The sequence below is a fragment of the Dermacentor andersoni genome, chromosome 6, assembly GCF_023375885.2.
Source record: "Dermacentor andersoni chromosome 6, qqDerAnde1_hic_scaffold, whole genome shotgun sequence".
In the NCBI taxonomy this organism is placed as follows: Eukaryota; Metazoa; Arthropoda; class Arachnida; order Ixodida; family Ixodidae; genus Dermacentor; species Dermacentor andersoni.
In genome coordinates this window covers 12187494-12207936 of record NC_092819.1, presented here as the reverse complement: position 1 = coordinate 12207936, position 20443 = coordinate 12187494, and the positions used below count along the sequence as shown (strand labels likewise).

General features: G+C 46.0%; 1 protein-coding gene across 3 annotated transcripts in view; it reads right to left on the bottom strand.

Annotated features, from left to right (window-relative positions):
* Positions 1 to 547: 547 nt before the first annotated feature.
* Positions 548 to 20443, bottom strand: part of LOC126521225 (MFS-type transporter SLC18B1-like) — a 50032-nt gene continuing 30136 nt past the window's right edge. For 2 of the 3 annotated variants that reach the window (XM_055065831.2, XM_055065832.2), the window contains 6 exons: positions 20235 to 20323; positions 11860 to 11955; positions 9775 to 9849; positions 9244 to 9337; positions 5008 to 5124; positions 548 to 2367 (listed from right to left, as the gene is read on the bottom strand). In XM_055065831.2, the coding sequence (XP_054921806.1) occupies positions 2248 to 2367; positions 5008 to 5124; positions 9244 to 9337; positions 9775 to 9849; positions 11860 to 11955; positions 20235 to 20323 (591 nt within the window). In that variant the 3' untranslated portion in view covers positions 548 to 2247. Of the gene's footprint in view, positions 2368 to 5007; positions 7867 to 9243; positions 9338 to 9774; positions 9850 to 11859; positions 11956 to 20234; positions 20324 to 20443 lie in introns of those variants that run through there. The other variant, XM_050169854.3, reaches the window with a different exon arrangement.

The window sequence follows — 20443 nt, the reverse complement described above, 5'->3', positions numbered from 1 at the left end:
TCCAATTCTCGCCCAGGATTTTCGCCAATTTGCCACAGTGCCAGCCCAGACACCGGAGAGTTATAATTTACATTTGTTTTCGAATAACTTGAAAGCGCGGAGTTTCAAAATTGGCATTCTTTTTTACAAATGAATAAAATTTTTGTATGATCCGTAGCGAATGAAAACTGCCATGGAAGTATTATTCCCATTCCAAATTCTGTGCGCCTGCATTAGCATAATAAATCAGCCTGCGTACATTTGGCTCTCTCATCACTTTAATGAATACGCAGAGTCACTAGTGCGCGCATTCTGTATAGAAACCAACGCCCTCGAGGGCCACCACAGGAGAGACCGGCGCTGCTGTCGATGTGACGTGCAAACGGCATCACGTGACTCGCTTTGTCGCCGCCAGCCACGCCAGTGCTGCTCGCTATCTTTCATCCCGAAGGCAGTAATTTGGTTTATTGTTTCAGCATGGTTTACTGCTCGGTGCCGCTGTGCCGAACGTATTCGACGGAACCCAGTGCGAGTTTTCATGCGTACCCCAAAACCAAGCAGCAGCAGGGGGGAGAAAATCAACTTTTATTGAGCCCTTAGTAAAGGTTGGTACGCGCTGGCACCAGACGGGGTGGAACCTTCTTCTGAGGTCCCATATGCGTCTAGCAGTTCCTGGCCCCTAGCCGCCAGTGCGAGCTGGGTTGGTAGGTCCGGGCTGGACAACAAGGTCTCCCATAGCTCGGGGGGGGAGGGGTTGGGGCTGGGGAGGGTGGGGGGTAGGGATCGTGGGGGGTTCTTGAGCCTAGTGCACTCTGCAAGGATGTGTGCTAAAGTACATTCTGATCGTCTGTAAAACGGGCATGAAGTGTCATGCTCTGTTGGGAACATCTTGTACAAGAGCACGGGATGCGCTACCGACCCCGCTTACGTGCGTCGCACGATCGTTTGCTGCCTTCGGATAAGTTGCGGATGTGGACGGGGAAGCCTACATCTGCCGCTTCTGTACATTTGGGTGATGTCTTTGTAATTTGTCACTAGGTGCGGTAGCTCTGGCTCGTCTTCGGCCCGGATTGACAGTTCTCGGGCATAGTGGTCGGCGAGTGCGTTGCCTTCCACTTGCGAGTGAGCCGGGACCCACACGGAGCTCAATGGCTCGTCCCGGTGATTTGCGTTTGGTGAGGACCGCTAGTGCCGCGGGCGAGATGTTCCCCTTGCGGTAGCTTGCGTAGGCGGTCTTGGAGTCTGTGACCACGGTCAGCAGCAGTACGCATGGTTGATAAAGCTGAGAATGGGGAAGCAGCCCAACATTCATTATCGCGTGTGTAGTGAGTACTTCGGCGAAGAAGATTTTGTGTACGGCGTTGGCCCGGGGCTGTAAGTATTAGAATTTACGACGTTTATTTGTGCCAGGCTGGTGTGCCTTGTTCCCGGAGCAGTGCCAACGCAGAACCTTCCTGTCCGGCCCTTGGACCGTCCAAAACACACCGAGCTTCGCCGGAATCGGGAGCTGGAGATAAGCTCGCGGCTGATTTCCTTCGGGTTGCATAACTTGTGGGAGGTTACGCGCAACGTGCAATGTGAAACCTGACGATTTGCTAGCCTTTGTGAAGCGCTCGGTTTGATTTGATTACCTAAAACATTTATTGCTGGAGCAATTATATAGACACTCCAAGCGCATTTCAGCCGTCGCCGTGAAGTTCCGTATAAATCCAAGGGCGATAACTCGCAAAACTGCATCGGGGGACTGGTCGCTCGAGGCACTTTGCGTGTATTCGCGGGCTTCTTTCACGCTCGGAAGAACTTTTATGTAGCACATATTCAGCAACAGAAAGCTGTAGCGGCAGTCTTTCATGTTGCTCTACAGTTTTTTCCATGACACTTTCCATCTAGTTATAATATTTTAGAAGTTGCTTAATTAATTGAGACTAAAAACCTAATTAGGTGGAATGAAAAAAATAATTTGAGTACCTCCAAGCGACGGCAAACAATATTACCTCGGTTCTGTCAAGCTACGTGGCATTCACATATTTTTAAGCTCTGGCTAAAGTTAGATGGGACACCCTGTATCTAACGTCGTGCTGGCTAACATGCAAAAGAACAGAACGAAGCAAACAGCACAGCTTTGAAGTGTGACATGACAAATAAAATGAATAAAGCAAAAACATGAAATAGGCATTGAGCTTTTTCAAGTGTGACCCACTGGCCCAAGTATTTGTGTTTTTAACGTATGACACACTACAACAAGTAATTGAATATATCAGACTCTAGTCACTTTGGAGCATGTACATATTGTGTTGGCTGTGTCAAAGTGCAGGTGACGGGTGGCCGCTGGTGCAAGCGCCTCGTGATAATGTCCCCTTCAGGAAGAACCACATTGCTTCTCCTTGGCTGAAACAAAACACAAATGAGAAACAATTTTCAGGATCCGCCACCCGATCTGCATCAGCCATAAAAAGATAAAGTTATAATTTATTATAACTGCATATATATAAATCAGTAAATAACTTTTTATCCACTATAAAAATGCTCATGCTGTGAAACATTGAAACAACCTATTGGTATATGCATTCATTTACCTTTTTCACACATGGCAAGTCAATAACTTTTCTTGGTGCATACGTCTCTGCTAAGCCTGCCTTCTGAGATTTGCCCACCGCTGGGGCAAATCAGTTGAGGATAGAAGTTGAACGCTCTGTTTTGCGCGTATGTGCAGGAGCAACGCTACCATATGTCTGCATTTGTGTTTCCTATAAAATAGTCCAAAATAGTCAACTATGTATTAGCATGGAGAAGTAAACTTAGTTTCTATAATTGAATAAGCACGCTTATTGCCTACTTAGTTCAACTTGAATAATAGTATAACTAGCTTGAGCAAAAAGTAACTACATATTTATGCATGTAATATGTGCATAGACTATGCAAAAGCTAGGTGCAAGTGGAAATTCAGTGTTGCACAGAAGTAAACGCTTTTATTTTTTCGAGTAAGAACACGCGTCCATATCCTGCTTTGCAACTACACGGTGCGGTCTTCCCTACTCGGTCCTTGATCACTACCTCGCGGAGAGGAACGTTTATTCCAGCTGTTTGCAGCGCAAGGGCGGCGAGAGTCAATTTGCCCTCATGCTTTTCCTTTACGCTGCATATTCGAATTTGGTCAGCCTCACACACTGCCTCTCCTTCTGTTAGCAGCCGTGATGTGCTGAACTGCTGGTCAACGAAATGGTTGATTCTAGAGACTGGCAGAGTCACTGAAAACGAAATAGGGTGATCGTAATTAAGAGCCGAGCAAGCGATGCACACTGGGCTGGCAGCGTACTCACTTGATATCACAACAGTGAAAATACCCTGCGCAGAGAAGCGCAAGGGTGGAAGCATGGATTGAGGACGCAAAAATATAATCGGCTGAAGTTCCACTTATTAAAATACATTGGTGATAAATCATCGTCCCACGATAATTCTGGTGAAAGTGGCACGCCGCACTCGCCACGACGAAGGCCGCGAACAGCACTGATATTGCGCGAAGAGTACGTATGGCTACCTCTGTTAAAAGCCATGCGAACTTAATAACCGATCTCAAAGCATCATATGCGTCGCCAGTTTAATTACGCCCTCAAAACTAGGGCGAAGCGTTGCTCTGAATCATGCACGGCAACCAACACAAATCGAAATCTTACCATTCGGCCGCGCACCGTGCGCTCGATCACGCTTGCCTCAATAAACATAAATGGCGCCGCGTGGTGCCGCGCGCACACGCTCCGATGAGAGTGGACGGTGCCGTACGTTGGCTCGCTAAGTACCTTTGTTGGCCTGCACACCAGGTTGTTTTGCAGCTAAGGCGCACACATTCAACGCTTCCAACACGAAAACAACGGTGACTGAGCGGGCTCAGCCACGGGAGACGTCGAACACTTTGCGATCGGTATCACGTGATGACGTTTTCTACTTCACGGATAGATTCCGGAAGACGGCGCCACGCTATGTCCTCGACGCCAGGGGAGGAGGCGTAGCAAACGACGCCGTGCCGCCATTGCACCAACCCCTCGACGTTTCCCGAAATGCCGACCGTGGCGCTTTTCAGCAGTTCTTATTTATCCTACAGTTAACCAAAACAGTTCACAATTTGCTTGCGCATCATTCCCTAATATGCCCCCAATTTCCTACAAATAAAACCACGGTGAATTATCAATTTCATCCAGAGAGCCGGGAAAAGCCACATATAACGTTTTCCAACTGTTCGCAACACGGCTGTAAAACCCACGAGCACTTGACAAATCACCGACCCTCATTCACTTCAGCCTCATCCGCTAGGCCCTCTGTTTAGTTCTGGACACTTGAGTGCCCTGAAGCGTTGAAGAGATAGTTCTGGCCTGCTCTAATGTGATTTACACTGCTGATGACACGATCAAAGATACGTAATTTAACCTGCAATGTGTACCCACAGCAAGCCGATTGGGTCGCAGTTTTCTTACCTGCTGCCTAAACGCCACAGAAAGTGATAAAAACAGAAAAACGAATTATCGAAGAAAAGAGCGGTAATGCGGCGAAGTCAAATTATTTAACTCGGTATCAAACTCTAGTGCCTCCAGTCCATTGACCTTACTGCCAACGAAAACATGTAAATGTTTTGGCGTGCAGGTCGTTATGTTTATAACAGAGTATTGTATTTGTTCATCTCTGCACGGGTGCGCGTTACTGTTTCAAATATAGGGCGCACTGTAGTCACATTATCTAAAATAGCTTATTACATTGCATGTTAATAGTTAACGTGAGAGCAACGCAGAAGACTGGCTTTAGCTATTGCCAGTACAGAGACGTGTGGTTTCGTTGCAAGGGTATACAGTAAAGATACCGCATGAGAATGAGCCATGCTCCTCTTCCGTATGTTTCTGGCACATGTCTACGTAAGCTCACGCGAACTCGTAGGCGTGTGTAGTCGTCGGCACAGACCATCTAGTTTAGTGCAACATGTTGCTCATGCGATTCAGTGTAGCGGAGGCGGTGATTTTGGCTGAGTAGAAGCAAACTTACTCGATTTGTGAGGTCGAGGTGTTGTGCGCTACGGTCGCTCGCATGGCGATACCAGCCATGACGAGGCACGGAGCTTGTGGTCGCCTTCAAGCAGATGGGACAAGGAGGCACGATGAACTGTAAGAGGGAACGCTAATGTGCCGGACTCCTCGTACTTGTCGAGGCCACCATGGTTTCCCGAGTGCGGTTACGTTGTTCGTGTAGTATATAACTGTTCAATTGAACAAGAACACGGTACTTAAAGCAGAAGTTTTGGAGGGCGTACATCATTTGGACATTCATGAGCTGAAGCACGCCCTATTCATAGTGACAAGTGGTTGCACTGTTGCTGGCATAGCTGGTGCCGGGAGTCCACTCATCAATCTATTGGAAGTGTTCACAGCGGCCATACTTTATTGAAGACTTAGGACATCCAATGCGCCCGTAGGCAGTGGAGCGATATGTCGAAATTGGAGCAGAGGTCTAGAGTCAAGCTAATTCTGTGTTTTTTCTTAGTGATTCGCCCTTAAGGCCCATAACCATCAAGGGAATAACCTGTATGAAATGTGATGCGACTTCACTGATACGTATAAAAGAAAGGCAGACACTTAAACAAATACAAAGCAATAAATGCACAATTTTGAGGCTCCCTTGGAAGGCAAAGGGTCTTATACAGCTAAAGAATCTGGCCTCACCATTGACACCTACACTGAAGCTACGTAATACATTGTCGCTTGAACTGGTGAAAATGAATGTGACTGGTTTCAGCGCAATGGTGTCCCATTGAGAAGACGGTGAAATATGCATTAGGCAAAGCACTAGGTTATTGAGCTGAGAGGTCTAGCCAACAACATTTCAGACAGGCGACGTAATTTTTTTTATTTGCGGACACACATACGTTTATTTCATAATACGCTTATTTAGTGGGTCGAGGCTAAAATATATGCTTACTGCCGCATACCAGTACAACAAGTACAGAACTAGGCCTTACTGTCACCATTATTGACGAGCAGCGCATGGCGGAGCTTCTTTAACATGATATCTTGCAGAAGCTGCTGTGCTCTAGATATGGCGTTTCAATGTCGTTTGTACATCCATATCGCTGTACTAGCCCATAATGCTTTGAGAACTGTTTTGAGACACTGCTGCGTGCGCTGCCTTGCACATCATTTTTGAAAGGCACTGAAGCGTGATGCGATTTTTCGATAATTTAAATTAGAACTATTATGTCACCCCTATCCTTCTAAGCTTTGTCAGGCTGTCCTCCCTACCTGAATCTGCGCCCGGGCACATTCAGATGTCGCAAAATACGTAAGCTCCTCCAGGTATGCAACGGAACGTTTCGGCAGGATTTCTACTGGAGTGCTCTCCCAGAGACATTGGTGGCACAGCGCACATTCCTTTATCTATTAAGTGCAACGCGCTTCGGATGGGATCCTATTCATCACCAATGAACCAGTAATAAGACCGAAAACTTTCTGAAAACATTTTCTGTGGAGTTATTAGTGCAAAGGGTCAGTATCAGTTTGCCCATAGAAAGTAACCAACCGTAACAAAAAGCTCGTGCTGGCTCCGTCGTTAGTCCAAAGAAGCATAACAAATGATTTCCTCTATATGATTCCTTATATGATTTCCCCCAAAATCCCCTTATTATTCGAGATTGCTACATAGAAAGGGCTCCTAATTTGGCAGTTTTGATTCCATGAGGTAGCATGCGAGGCTTTATGGTCGCTTCCGAAGCTTACGCACTGTATGGTACCTGCTGGTTAAAAGGATGTTTCGGATCCGCCGCATAGGCTGTGAGCGGTGCTGGCTAACACCCCCAGATTTACCCAGATTTAGGACACGTGCTCAAAGACCCAAGAGGGATGCAAATGAACTTTAATGACAAAGATGGCTCAGTGGCTTAAGCAGGGCGATGGTCATTTGTGAGAATTGTAGTATAAATAAAGAAATATAGAAGAAACAGCACGTTCATGATCTGCCAATCAAACCGGCCTCGCTAGCACACTCTCATAGAGAATTTATAATTCGCCAGTCGCCGACCTGAGAGGGTGGCGTAGTCCAGTGAATTAACGCCGCATCCCTTCTATTTCTATCTTACTATCGCGAGATCGGGACGATCCCACAATAGGTATCTGACTATTGGACGAGCGCCGACGTTGCACGTACTGCATGCCACTGGCGATGACATTGCGTTCGGTTCTGTGCTTTTTTGCTCCTCTTTGTCCAGGCGCCGACTCTTATGACATCGCGTCTTTCTTCATTCACAAAGTGGACAGGAGGATGGCCGCCGCGGTAGGTTAATTCGTAAAGCACTGCGCACATAATGCCGTCGATTCGAGTTAGCATCCCTCCTGCGCCAAGGGATTTTTTTTCGTTCACTTGCACTTACTTTTAAGTCATTGTTGCGATTAGCATTATTTGCCTACGTCCAAGACCTTGAATCTATCTATCTATCTATCTATCTATCTATCTATCTATCTATCTATCTATCTATCTATCTATCTATCTATCTATCTATCTATCTATCTATCTATCTATCTATCTATCTATCTATCTATCTATCTATCGCCATCATCATTATCACCATCCTCACACTTCATCATTATCATAATGATCACAATAATCAACACTTGGTGGCCACCTAAAGTCCTAATTAGTGTTGGCACGAGAGCAGTGCACTTGCGGTTGTGGCATAATGGTTAGAGGATGTTTTGTGTTTGGGGTGGGGGTAGGCGAGGTCCGTCTCCCGCTTTGGAGGCAATATAGAATAGAGGTGGGTGGTCAGCATGTACGCGAATCAGTCGTAACGTCCCACTGCTGCTTGCGTTGCCTGCTGCAGGACGATGCCATCCACTGAATGAATGTAACTGGGGTCTGAAGGACAGAAAAAGGAAAAAGAGGGAAGAAATAACATACGTGTTACCAGAGAGAGAGAACGAAGTGAGCTAGGCAAATGGCAGAGATTGTCAGAAACTCCATTTCTAAACACGCCTGATTTTAGGACCTTGCAAGGTGCCGACACCGAAAATGCATAATGTAAACACAACTTTTTTTTCTCTTAGCAATAAGAAAAATCAGATAATGCAAGCGAGGGGAGAGCATCTACTTAAAAAAAGAATAATGCCACAATCATCAAGGATCACCAAGGTCTCGAGTCGTTGTGTTAGAACGTAATATTAACGCCTCGTCCCACATTTCGGTCTTCGTTTATAACGACAAAGCTAATCTCCGATTAAGTGACACACTGACCAGCTACGGTTTACACAAAAGAGACAGCGGTCGAAGCGGCCAAAGGACTGCAGAACTAGATACATATTGCCAGAATCCCGTCGATCAGGACTTCCAGGGAAGCGTACTGTGTGGAGCGTGCGAGAGCGACTATTACGTCGGAGTGCTGTGCTTAGCGATTGAAACGCGATACTCAGACAACATGGCGGCCCGTACTTTCTTGTGCCACGGGTGGGCGCTGATGACACTGAGATGACGCAATTCTGTATCACATAAAAGCGAGAATCTTTTTGATGCATCTTAACTGCATTCGGCCTCCTCAGCGATTACCGGTGGGGCAAAAAGGGGCGGTCGACATGCTGTCTGAGTATCGCGTTTCAATCGCTGAGAACTGTACTGACTGTACATCTTCATGTGGCGAAATACACGTAACGCAGACGAGCTCATCTCTGAACTGTGGGCATCATCAGCAAGAGTTTAAGGTATGCATGGTAAATGGGATGAATGGAATCTAATTTTTGTGGTTTAAGCCTTGGATTCAAACTCAAAACATGGAATAAGTTGCAGAATATCAGTACTCTTGCACAAAATATCGAAAATTGTGAAGGTTGCATATTGGAGCTTTGTCTGCAGGAATGTGCTAGCCACTCTTTTACGTAGCAAATAATAACACACCGTAATGTGAAAGGTTGCTGGGAAGGATGTAAAAAAGCACATTTCGCAATGTTAAGCCTCTTTTCAACAATTTATATTGACTCTTACTCCAATTGTCTCATGGGAACTTCTGTCTATATAAAGCTAGTCACAACCACATGCGCATATATGTTCTCACTTTTATGTCTAGGCGGTTTTGCACTGCCGCACACAACGTAATTGTTATTAATAATTTTCGTATCAGCGAACTCCCTTTGCTTATAGCCGATAATTTATTGCTCTAAAAGTTAAAATGCGTAAGCCAGCAACGCAATATACCATACGTATCTCTTTTTCCTTACGTGTGATTTGAAGAGGGAACGTACTCACCCAAAGTACAAGAATTCCGAAAAGGAACATCGACCCATTCCTATATCCAAACCTTTCCACAAGGTATCCAGCAATTGGAGGAGTTATTGTAGCTCTGTAGTAAGTAAGACATATTGAGTGCTGAAATTTTATTTAGATATGAGCTGACATATAAGTGTCATTGATACATTGCCAGAGGAACGTTGAATCAAAGTTTAGCCTATTGCGAAATTTGATAATGAACGACATCGATGGCCTTGCGGGCTTCGGGATGGGAACAACCTAAGGCACTGCAAGCTTTATGTGTCATACCCTGAAACGGTGGCTTTAACAAGGAAGAAAACGTTCGAATCCTTTTCCACCAACGCATTTCGCCTGGGCGATGCACTTGCTTGTCAACTGTTTAAGCCTACTTCCGCTAGGTAGGCACCACGACAAACATGAATAATGCTCTCATGTAAAGGCACTCAGATTTTAGGATGTATATACGCCAAGAGAGAAAGAGGGGAGAGGCTGAGACACATAACGAACATAACAAAAAAATGGACTCACCCAAGCACAAGACTTGTAATTACGACGGTGGAAACGAAAGATGTTGTTTTTATATCGTTTGGATATCCTCGTACCCTGGAAATTGTTGGTTTTGTTGTCACATGCACAGACAGATGAGCAACAAAAATGTTAAGTTTTAGGAAGGTTAAGCATTATTCCATGTTTTGTATTGTGATTCCCGTGATGACAGAGGAAGTCATAATAAGCGATTGAGTCTCAGAAGGCGACCAGGACGTCGTCAGTAGTCAAAATGAACAAAATATGCTTCTGCGCGCTTCTCCCCACGCCAGGAAGCGTCGCATGGTTTCCAATTCACTTGCCGGCGTGAAGTCGACGCTGTCTGCTGTCTAGGTCGATGCACGCTGGAGTGCGGAGTGAAAAAAGCCAAGACCGAGTTTCGCTAAACGCGCTGATAAGCGTGCTACGGTGTTAACTGAGATAATGGAACGAGTTGTTTATTCTTTTATATATTTTTTTATGTCCTCAGCAGCCTCTTGGCACACATGCCACAAGTATGCGCTTTCTCTGAAAATGAAATAAGCCATTGTCATGTTAAATTTTGGTGCGGTCAGAGATATGATTACACCGACCAACCACATGCGCGCTATTGGCTCGTGGCACACAACAGTTAATACGGGCGCCGATGGAGTATACAGCCGTCTCTTTTTATGCTTTCTATAAGTTAACCGGGGTTCTCCGATTTGGTAGAATGGTGCAGTAATGTACGTACAAGAATACGTGGCTTACAACATCGAAATTGTCAGGCTCTACCTTCGCTGAAAAAAAATCGCTAGGCAACAGTGGTAGATAAAGCATTTGAGCATATGAGGTAAGAAGCTTGCATTCAGATATACGCACACCCGTGAGCAAAACTACATGGACAGCGGGAGCGCTTGGAAAACTCTATTGGCAAACTGCATCGACGCGCCATCTTGCGGCACGGCGCTTGCTGTCGAGACTAACGCTCTTGCGGCGGTGCGCATGCGCGTCCCACGTATGTGCCATCGGATCACGTCGCCTTCCTTAACGAGGTACGATGCTCGTCGATGAAGCCTTCAAAGGGGGAGGGGGGGGGGAGCCGCATGTGCAGATTCATCTGCTCCGTCACATTTGCGCTGCTCTTTCACTGAATGACTGCGGCAGAGCTGGCTAGCGAGTCCGTCGCGAGCCTCGGTTTGTCGGTTATCGTGCGGTCTACTGTATACTCTACCACCTTTTGACGCAGAACGCTTTGATTCTCACTGCGGTCTTATGTTATCGGAAGCGCTTCCAATATCAGCTGCCAGTTATTCAAGCATGGTTTTCCAATCGGTACCCTTTGTCGTGCAAAAGCATTGAAACAGTTTATCGGCACTTTATGAAAGTAGCAGCATCACGTCGGTAGCATATGTTGGAAGTTCTTCCGACAACATAGCGCCGCAGTAATAAGTAAGCCATTCTGACAGAATCTCAAAACGTGTGAGTGGGCAGTAGGCCCCGAGATAACCGAAGAAATGCGATGCTCGACGGACTGCGAGCCAGCTTGGCCTCAACCACTCAGTGAAACAGCCGCGCAGATATGACGGAGCAGAGGAAGTGGGACAGGTGACTGCCCGTTGATCGTTTAGTCTACCAGCAGCGTGCGTCGTCAAGGGAAGCACCATGGCAGACTGTGAGATGTCATGGAATGCGCAGGCTTACGGGCGCTTGAGCGGGGTCTCGGCAGCAGTGTCCACGCTGGCAGGTGGCGCGTCGATGGAGTCTGGCACCCGCTCCCGTGGTCCGTAAACTTTTGCTGACGGGAGTGGGGGGTCAGTTTCTGTGCAGTGCCCCACCACCTCCCTACATGGTATACAGACATAAACGCAAAAACTTCTGCAGTGACATTTCCATAATTTTGTGACAATTTCCTGTTGCAAAAGGCTTGCAGTAGCAGGTCGCTTACTTATTAACCGCCTAACACTGGATGTTTCTTGAGATTTTTGCAGATTAAAACACGTTGATGACATCATTCATTCATGGTGTCGCTCATTACCACAAAAACTGACGGCAAGTATCGTCAGTGTACCAGACATGCTTGAATACCTTCATCGTGATGAAACTTACACAGCGTGTTGTAGTGCGTGACAGTAACCGCAAACAAATTGAGCGGCCATGCCTGCCCCCGTGAACACTTGTGAGAGGTATACCATCCACATAGCTCTGAAGAGAGAAAAGAAATAAGTGCACAAAATTGGCTCTTGACCAAGAACGAATGACTTGCGAGGAGATATTGGTACTACAGTCATATTTCTCATCAAGTTCTGAAAGCTATAATGTTTGTGGCATCAGCATGCTGAAATGCAAGATGAAGGTGTAAATCTAGGGAGAATATTTCGTTAAATAATGCCCCCAAAATTTACACGTTTTAATGAAACTGTCCTTTTTTATTAGGTGGTATTTAGGAATCATAATAACAGAAATTCCAATCACATAAGTACACTAATGTAAATACTAAAACTGAAAGTCAGCTGAGAAACACAGCGACACAAAGTCCAGTTACATAAGTGCACTAAGGCAAACACTAAGTCCGGTCCCATAACTGGACTAAAATCAGGGAACATAAGAAAGCACGGATTAGAATAATGTGAAGGTAGATAAAACCAGGCACTGAATTGGCCAAAGTCAGGCGAGCGAGCGAGGCAACATTATTAGGAAGTCAGGCAAAAAAAAAAAAAAAAATCCATAGAATGCGCTTATCACATTTAAACATTCTACACAATAGTTTCCAAGAATATTGCTCACTTCTAGAGAGAGAGAGATAGAGAGAGAGAGATAGAGAGAGAGAGAAAACAAGGACAGGAAAGGCGGCGAGGTCAACCAGAAGAGCACCCGGTTTGCTACCCTACACTGGGGGTGCGGAAAGGGTAATACAAGGAGAAAAAAGGGAGAGAGTAAGCACTGAGTGCGTGTGGGAGGGAAACTATACACAGGGATACTATAAACTGTCTCTTAAGCAGATGCACTTCAAGTATTGCACTAGTGCAGGAATCGCTTTTCGTGCGAGTGACGGGTGTGGCCATGGTACAAGTATCTTTGACTCGGTGAACGGTCTTGAGTCCAGTCGGTGTAAAGTTACCCGCAGAGAGAGGCGTTGTACACCGTAGCGAGGGCAGGCACACAAGAGGTGATCGATGGTTTCCTCGCACCCACAGGAGTCGCACATCCGGCACTCGGCCATTCTCACACGATAGGGGTATGCGTTCGTGAACGCCACACCCAGCCACAAGTGGCACAGCAAGGTTGTTTCACCGGGGGAAAGGCTAGATGGCAGTTGTAGCCGTAGCGTGGGTTCCAGTTTATGTAATCGGCAATTGAAGGCACTTAAAATCCAGAGATCTTGTGACTTTTTGCGTGCAAGTAGGCGAAGTTCCCTGACAGCGTCCGACCTCGCCAAAGGGGTTGGACGCGTCTGGGTGTCTTCGTGGGTAGACCGGGCAGCCTTGTCAGCTAGGTTGTTGCCGTCGATGCCACAGTGAGCAAGAATCCATTAAAATATAATGCTGTGCCCTCTTTTCCGAGCATGGTGGTGCACTTCGCTTATGTCAGATATCATCTGCTCGTAGTTCTGTGATGTAATGCAGACTTGATACTGCGAGGAGCTTCCTTAGAATCACAAAATACGACCCCTTTCTCTGCTGGCTCTTCGGTGACGTACGTCATAGCGGCATGGAGATCTAGAAATCTTTGAAGGGCCAGTAACGCTCGCCTTTGCGATGAGTATGTTGTCCAAGGACCTAAGACATTTCTGAGGCTGAATGGCCTGCAATCTAATGCCAATAAATCACGTGCTAAGCATTGTCTGTGCTTGTCATGTCGCAGACATTCTACCAGAAGATTCTACGTCGTTATCCGCGTGGCCACAACTTCATTCCGGACTATCAGCTTTTAAAATTTTATGTAGAAAGTACTTTGTGTAAGTGGTATCAAGGCGCTGACGGTAAATGAGTGTTTCAAATGTGGCTGTAGTTATCAAATGTGGACGGGGTTTTAAGTTGAAGTGATGGGTCAATGAGAAGTAAATATGAATATTTCGAGTTCTGATCAAACCATGTCGCTTTGCAACCACGGGTTGAGATCTGTTTTAGTATGAGCCGCAATTTGCCTTGCGTTATAGGCAGACCATGTGTAGCGTTATTAACATGTGCTTCTCCAGCTGCCTTGTCTGCTGCAACATTTCCAGGGATATTGCAGAGGCCAGGTATCCAGTGAAACATTGTTGTGCGATTTTCTTCACTTGCTTTCGTGAGTTCCTTAATATCTCGTAAACACATGCCATGTTCCGCCAGTGGTTGATGTCACCATGAAGTGAAGACAAAGTTGCCTGCGAATCACAAAAAATGGCCCATTGTTCTGTTTTCTGCATTGAATTTGTTTAGCGTAGCGAAAACAATATTGCAAAAAGCTCTGCTGCTGTTGATTACGTCGTGTGAGATAGCTTAAACTTCTGTATTTGGTTCCATTCTGGAATGACAAAGGCAGCTGTAGAAGAATTTGCTTGGCAAGAACCATCTGTACACGCTTGAATATATCCAGGGTACCGAAAGTACATCTAGTATAACGCTAGCTTTTTTGGGCGCTGGCATAAACGTATCTCGTTTGCAAGTAATGCCTTCAACCGAAAGTTCAATTTTATTGCGATAGAAATTACGTGGACACTCCAGTCGCATTTCTGCCGTGGGCGTCACCGTCACCGTCGGCGCCGCCGTGAGGTTCCGTATAAAGTCAAAGGGCGATAAAGTCATCGTCACGCGTCGTATGCTGTATGTGCGAGCGAATTCGCGCAAGGGTGAGCCGGCAAATCCGGTTCTATCTCGCTACGCAAGCGAGGAACGCGGGCCGGAAGCGTGCCCCATAGAGTTTCTAAATATGAAACTCTATGGCGTGCCCTCTCCTGTCGCGCACGAGGCAGGGGGTCAGGCGAGGGAGGAGGGTCGTTCTTCTCCGGCGGTTGCTAGGGTACCTCGATGTCCTCCTCCCCCGCCGCTTCATACAGAGTGGAGACAACATAGACTACAACGTTGTAGCCTCGCCGTAGGTACGCGTTCTAGGCGCTCTTGCGTCTTGAAAGCGATCTGGGACGTAGCTAACGTGCGCGTCCGCGCAGGCGTCATCTTCAAAGCGATCTGCAATGTTTCCAGAGTGCGCGTAGTGCCGGTATGCGCTGTGATTTCGTCGTTTCGTTCGCTTTAAAGCGAGAGTTGCATGAAGTTCAGTTCTCTTGCAGCTTCCGCGATTCCTCACTCCAGCATCTTGACAGCGAGTTTCTGCCCTCATCGAGCGAAATGTGTTCTTGTTTACCTGTGCGCGCGTGAGACAGTGCTTGTCATTTTAGTTAAAACACGTTGGCGGTCTAGTTGGTTTGAGTCTATGATAGAATGTGTAAGCGTGACTGAACAGGGACGTAGAAAGAAGCAGGCAGACAATCATAGCGCTGCCTTTGTGTGTCTGTTTCTTCCTACATCCTCATTCACTCACGCTTACATATTCTATCATTGATTGTTTAGTTATAAGCGAATGTTTACAAGTCTATACGGGTGCTAAAGCTACTATCCTTACCTAGCACAGCTATCCAATAATGTGCTATCGCAATCGGTGCTTCGCCTTTGGGGCGAAACTGAGACTGTCTTTTATTGCGATAGCAATTATATGAACATTCAAGACGTATTGCTGCCGTCGGCGTCGCCGTGAGGTTCCGCATAAAGTAAGTACAAGGGCGATAATATCGCCGTCGCGCGCCGTATGCTGTATGTGCGAGTGAAAGCATGCGAGGGTACGCGCCTCAATCTCGCGTACTTGAGCGAGGAACGCAGGCCAGAAGCGTGCCCTCTCCTGTCGCGCACCAGGCCGGGGAAGGGGGGGGGGGGGGTCAGACGAGTGAGGAGGGGCGTTTTTCTCCGGCGGCTCCTAGGGTGACTCGATGCCCTTCTTTCGATGACTATCATCATCATCCTCGCCCACTGCTCCGTACAGAGTCTAGACAAGCGCGGCGTCTACTACGGCGTTGGGCACGCGATTGGCGGACGCCGTAGTAGACGCCTTTGGCGGACGCCGCAGGAACGCGTTGCCGGCGCTCGTGTCTTGGAAGCGATCTGCGACGTGGCCAAAGTGCGAGTCAGCGCGGGCCTCATCTTCAAAGCGATCTGCGATGTTTACAGAGTGCACGTAGTGACGGTAGCTTCGCATGCGCTGTGCTTGGGCCGTTTCGTTCGCGTTGAAGCAAAAGATGCACGAGGGTCAATTCGCTTGGTGCTGCCGCGATTCCTCACTCCAGCATTCTGACAGCGAGTTTCCGCGCTCATCGAGTGAGATGTGTTCATGTTTACTTGTGCACGCGCGGCACCATACTTGTCAATTTAGTTGAAACACGTTGGCGGGCTATATTTGGTCTGAATCTGATAGAATGTGTAAGCGCTACTAAACAAGGTCATAGAAACAAGCATACACACAAAGATAGCGCTGTCTCTGTGTGTCTGTTTCTTCTTGCGCCCTCGTTCAGTCACGCTTACAACTCTGTCATTGTTAATTTAGTTAGTAAGCGAATGTTTACAAGTTTATACGGCCGCTAAAGCTATTGTACTTATTTCGCACAGCGATTCACTAATTTGCTATCACAATAGGTGCTTCGTCTCTTAGGGGAAACCGCAACTTTGTTTTTTTTTTTTTTTATTTGAGCAACGGGTCACGTTTTGACTCTAGAGCCACACTCGAGCATATCCTATAGGAATATACGGCTTCAATACAGGATAACGGTGATGTAGCCTCGAACAGCGACAGCCTCCGCGCGCGCTGGGAGTCGGCGTTGCTCAGCTCGGACCTGCAGCACCAACTCTGAGCCGTCCAGCGAGCCGAGGAAGCCGCCAAGGGCCAGCAACACTTGGCCGAAACCTAGGCGGAGTCAAGGCCCACCCCCCGAAATCGCAAGGCATTCATTAAAGTTATTTGAATGAATGAATTAACGAGTCACCATGGAGGGCGGGGGGGGTAGGAGAGATCTGAAAACCTAAATTCCTGATGTGGTGGTAGGTTCTTGTGCACCTAGGTCATTGAATTGATATTTGCCCTGTCTCTCTCAATAAGTGCACCTGCTAGTGGGTGCCTTTTGTGCTGCACTGAAACGCTAAAGTAGTGTCCACAGGTTTCAACCGTCCTCACAACAGGAAATGGGAGATGACGTGTCTCTGCAATTACTAAGGAACTTGAGGTTACTGGAGGAATGCCTAAACACACTCTAAGGCCCCTATCTATTAATCATTGGAGTCTCTCTTCAGATGAACGGGAGATTCGATGCAGAACAGGGGAAGAATGTGCTATCTTTTGCTTTATGAGTGCATTATGTACTTTTAGTAAGGAATAAACCGGCCCTCCCCACCTCGTGCCTGCTACGTAGCGAAGGACATTTATTAATGAGTTTATTTGTGCTTCGAGGGCTTTATTGTGAGAGCTCCAAGGAAGTTGCCTGTCTAGTACAACCCCCAGAAATCTGTGCTGTTTCACTGTGTCTAGTGGTTGACCCTCAAGGCATAGCTGAAAGTCCTTTAGATACCCTCTGGTGAAAGGCAACACAGCCGTCTTACTGTACGACAGTTCCATTCCTTTTTCCTTTAAGAATTTGTCCACAATATTTAGGCCTTCCGGCAAAGTTGATTGAACAATGCTGGTACTTGAACCAGAGACCCAAACAAAACATCATATAGATATATAGAGTAGTGTAGTGCAGTTAGAAATCTTCGCGGTAAATCCACCAACACGTAATTAAAGAGAAACGAACTGAAAGCATTGCCTTGTGGGACTCCTTGAATAATATTGTGAGAGGAACTTTTTGCTTCCCTTGTTTGAATAAGTATTGATCTGCCATTCAGGAAGTTGGATATGTACCGTAGCGCCCTTCCAGTGACTCCCCGTTGTAACAGGCCACACAATATATGAGCATGGCTGACTGTGTCAAAGGCTCGTTTAATGTGTTAAAAAACCCCGCTATTGTGACATTTCTCCTAGCTCGTTCGTGTTGAACATAAGTAACGATATCCAAAATTGCATGCATGGTGCATCGCCGCCTTCGAAATCCTGTCATGTGGTCGGGAAGTGCTTCTGTTTGCTCACACCACCATTGCAACCTAAACAGCTCGTAAGACTCAAAGGACGAAAATATTAAAGAAAAAGAGCTAAGTGTTTTGCCAGGCTTCAATATAGGTATCACACGTGCCGTTTTCGAAGAGTTCTGGACAGACTCCTTTTTCCACAATATATTGAGTAAATTTAATAGTGCCAATCGAACATTAGGTCCCCTGTTTTGCAGGATACGGTACGTAATGAAATCTGAACCTGCAACAGGCTTTGTCTTACAAGACGCAAACTCACATTATAGCTCAATCATAAAGAATTCGTATTCTAATTCTGCATGCTGTGACTGAAAACACGCAAGAACATATTGTTTTGTCATTTCTACTGAACACTGAAACTCAGAACTAGTCATAGATATGCTTCTTCTGGTTAGATCTTTGCAAAATTCCTCAGCAGTCGCTAATTCTGAAGCATCCTTGGCTATTGCGAGATCATGAAATGGTTGTGTTTGAACAACAGGGCCGCTTAATCTACGAATAATCGCCCATACGCGTGGGACTTTCTGACCACGTATGTAAAATAAGGCGATTTAAGGTCTTCAAATTTACGCAGTACAATTAAAGAAATCGTCAAAGTGAAGCATGAAACAAAAAAGATGCACCAATTGAGCGTAAAGCTATTTATAATAATGCATAATTAACTAGCACGAAAAGGCTGAAATTAAACCCACACGCGCTTGTTCAACTGCGCGCGCCGGAAGCTGCAGCGGAAGTGTGGCGTTACTCAACAAAAAGTGCCGATCCCAGAAATAGTAGAGTCTAAAGATGTGGCCCGATCCTAAAGGTAGCGCAGGTTAAACAACAATTAAACCATAGGATACACTCAAGTATCCAAGAAGACCTTGCCATTCTTCGATGTAACTCACTGTTGGCTCGCCTTTTTTTGTTACAGATTTGATGCAGTGCCCTTATAGCAATACCTTTCAGTCAATGCGCAGTGAATAGTTAACAATTTTCTTACTTGAGGAACACATCGTTTAAATCAATGCACCTGTAGTGGCTTCATGTCACCTATTAAACTTGTCGCGTTAACGTAGCATTAATCCGATCAGCAGACTCATAGCAATAATGCAAGAGAAGGGTGTTAATTAAGGGAAAGAAGTTGTCTCCTGGGGTATTCCGAAAACGTGGCCGCATCGCCTCATAGCAAGTGCATTTAAAACGTCGAGTGCCCGTCTACGCCAGCAGTTGCCGCAATTTGTAGCTGAACATAGATAATCGAGAACTGCGTTTATCTGCAGCTTTGATGGTGAGCCGCCAGTTTCGCGGAAACCCGCCACGATGCTTCTGATGCTCAGCGTGATGTTGCGAGTTCGATTCCCAGTCGTGGCGGTCGCCCTTCGAGGGGGCTAAATGCAATAACGATCGTGTAGTGAGATATGTGTGCGTGTTTAAGAACTCCAGGTGGTCAAAAAGAATCCGGAGGTCTGCATTATAACGCCTGTTATAACTTCAGATTTGCTTTGCGATGTTGAACCCCATGAATAAATCAATCAACTATTGCGTAGAACTTGATGTGCAACTGCTAAGCACTGTTTCATTTTTTAGAATTCGTTGGCTTACCAAACTAGGTACACTAGTGTCATGAAACGTATGTGGTGATAGAACGAGAAGAAAGGGGGTTAACCGAGGGGCCCGATTTTTATTGATCATATGAGAAGCCAATAAAGACACCAAGGAAAACATTGGGGAAATTAGTTGTACTTACGAATTGAATTAAAGAAATGCGAAGGCGTGGGATCGTTCCCCACCTGCGGCAAGCTGTTTTTTCATCCACTTTCATTGTCATTAACATATAATCTCTTGAATTCAATTAGTACGTGCAAGTAGTTTCACCAATGTTTTTCTTGATGTCTTTGTTGGCTTCTCATGATATGTCCTGATCGACTGCCATACGTAGTTTCCTTATCGTGGCTCATTCGACCACTTAGTTGAATCTGCTAAATTATGCTTTCTGATCGATCTAGTCCACTGAACAGGCGATTGCAATGTAAAAGTTGCTCAGAAAGGGTGCTTTAAGTTGTAGAGAGTATATGTTGATTAGCTTGTGGCACCGGTGCGAATATCTGTTCCAAGTCATGAAAAAGTTTTCTGTGTTAGTACGTATTATTATACCGAGACCGCTCGGCGTTTAGATTTTGAAAGCGTTTACGAAATAAATGTACTTGTTTATTTCTCATCTCGAAGTGAAGATAATTGGGAAAACAAGCCATACTTAACACATCAAAGTCTTATGTTACATAGCATCTGCCATGTCCTTTTTTTTGCTATTAATGGCTTTGAACAGTTAACAAATGGCTTTGAAAAAACTTTACTTACGCTTCGGTTGGAATGAAAGGCGCTGGTCCTTGTATAAGAAAAACGAAAACTGTAAGAAATTGTCCCACAAAGGCAAAAAAAGCATCCATCTGGAACAGAAACGCTGGGAAATTATTGGGAATGAAGTTATCTCATTATATATAGGACTAATTAGTTTCCTTCCTGTTTTCGATACCTGTACTAGAAATGGAAAGCAGATGGTTGCTAAT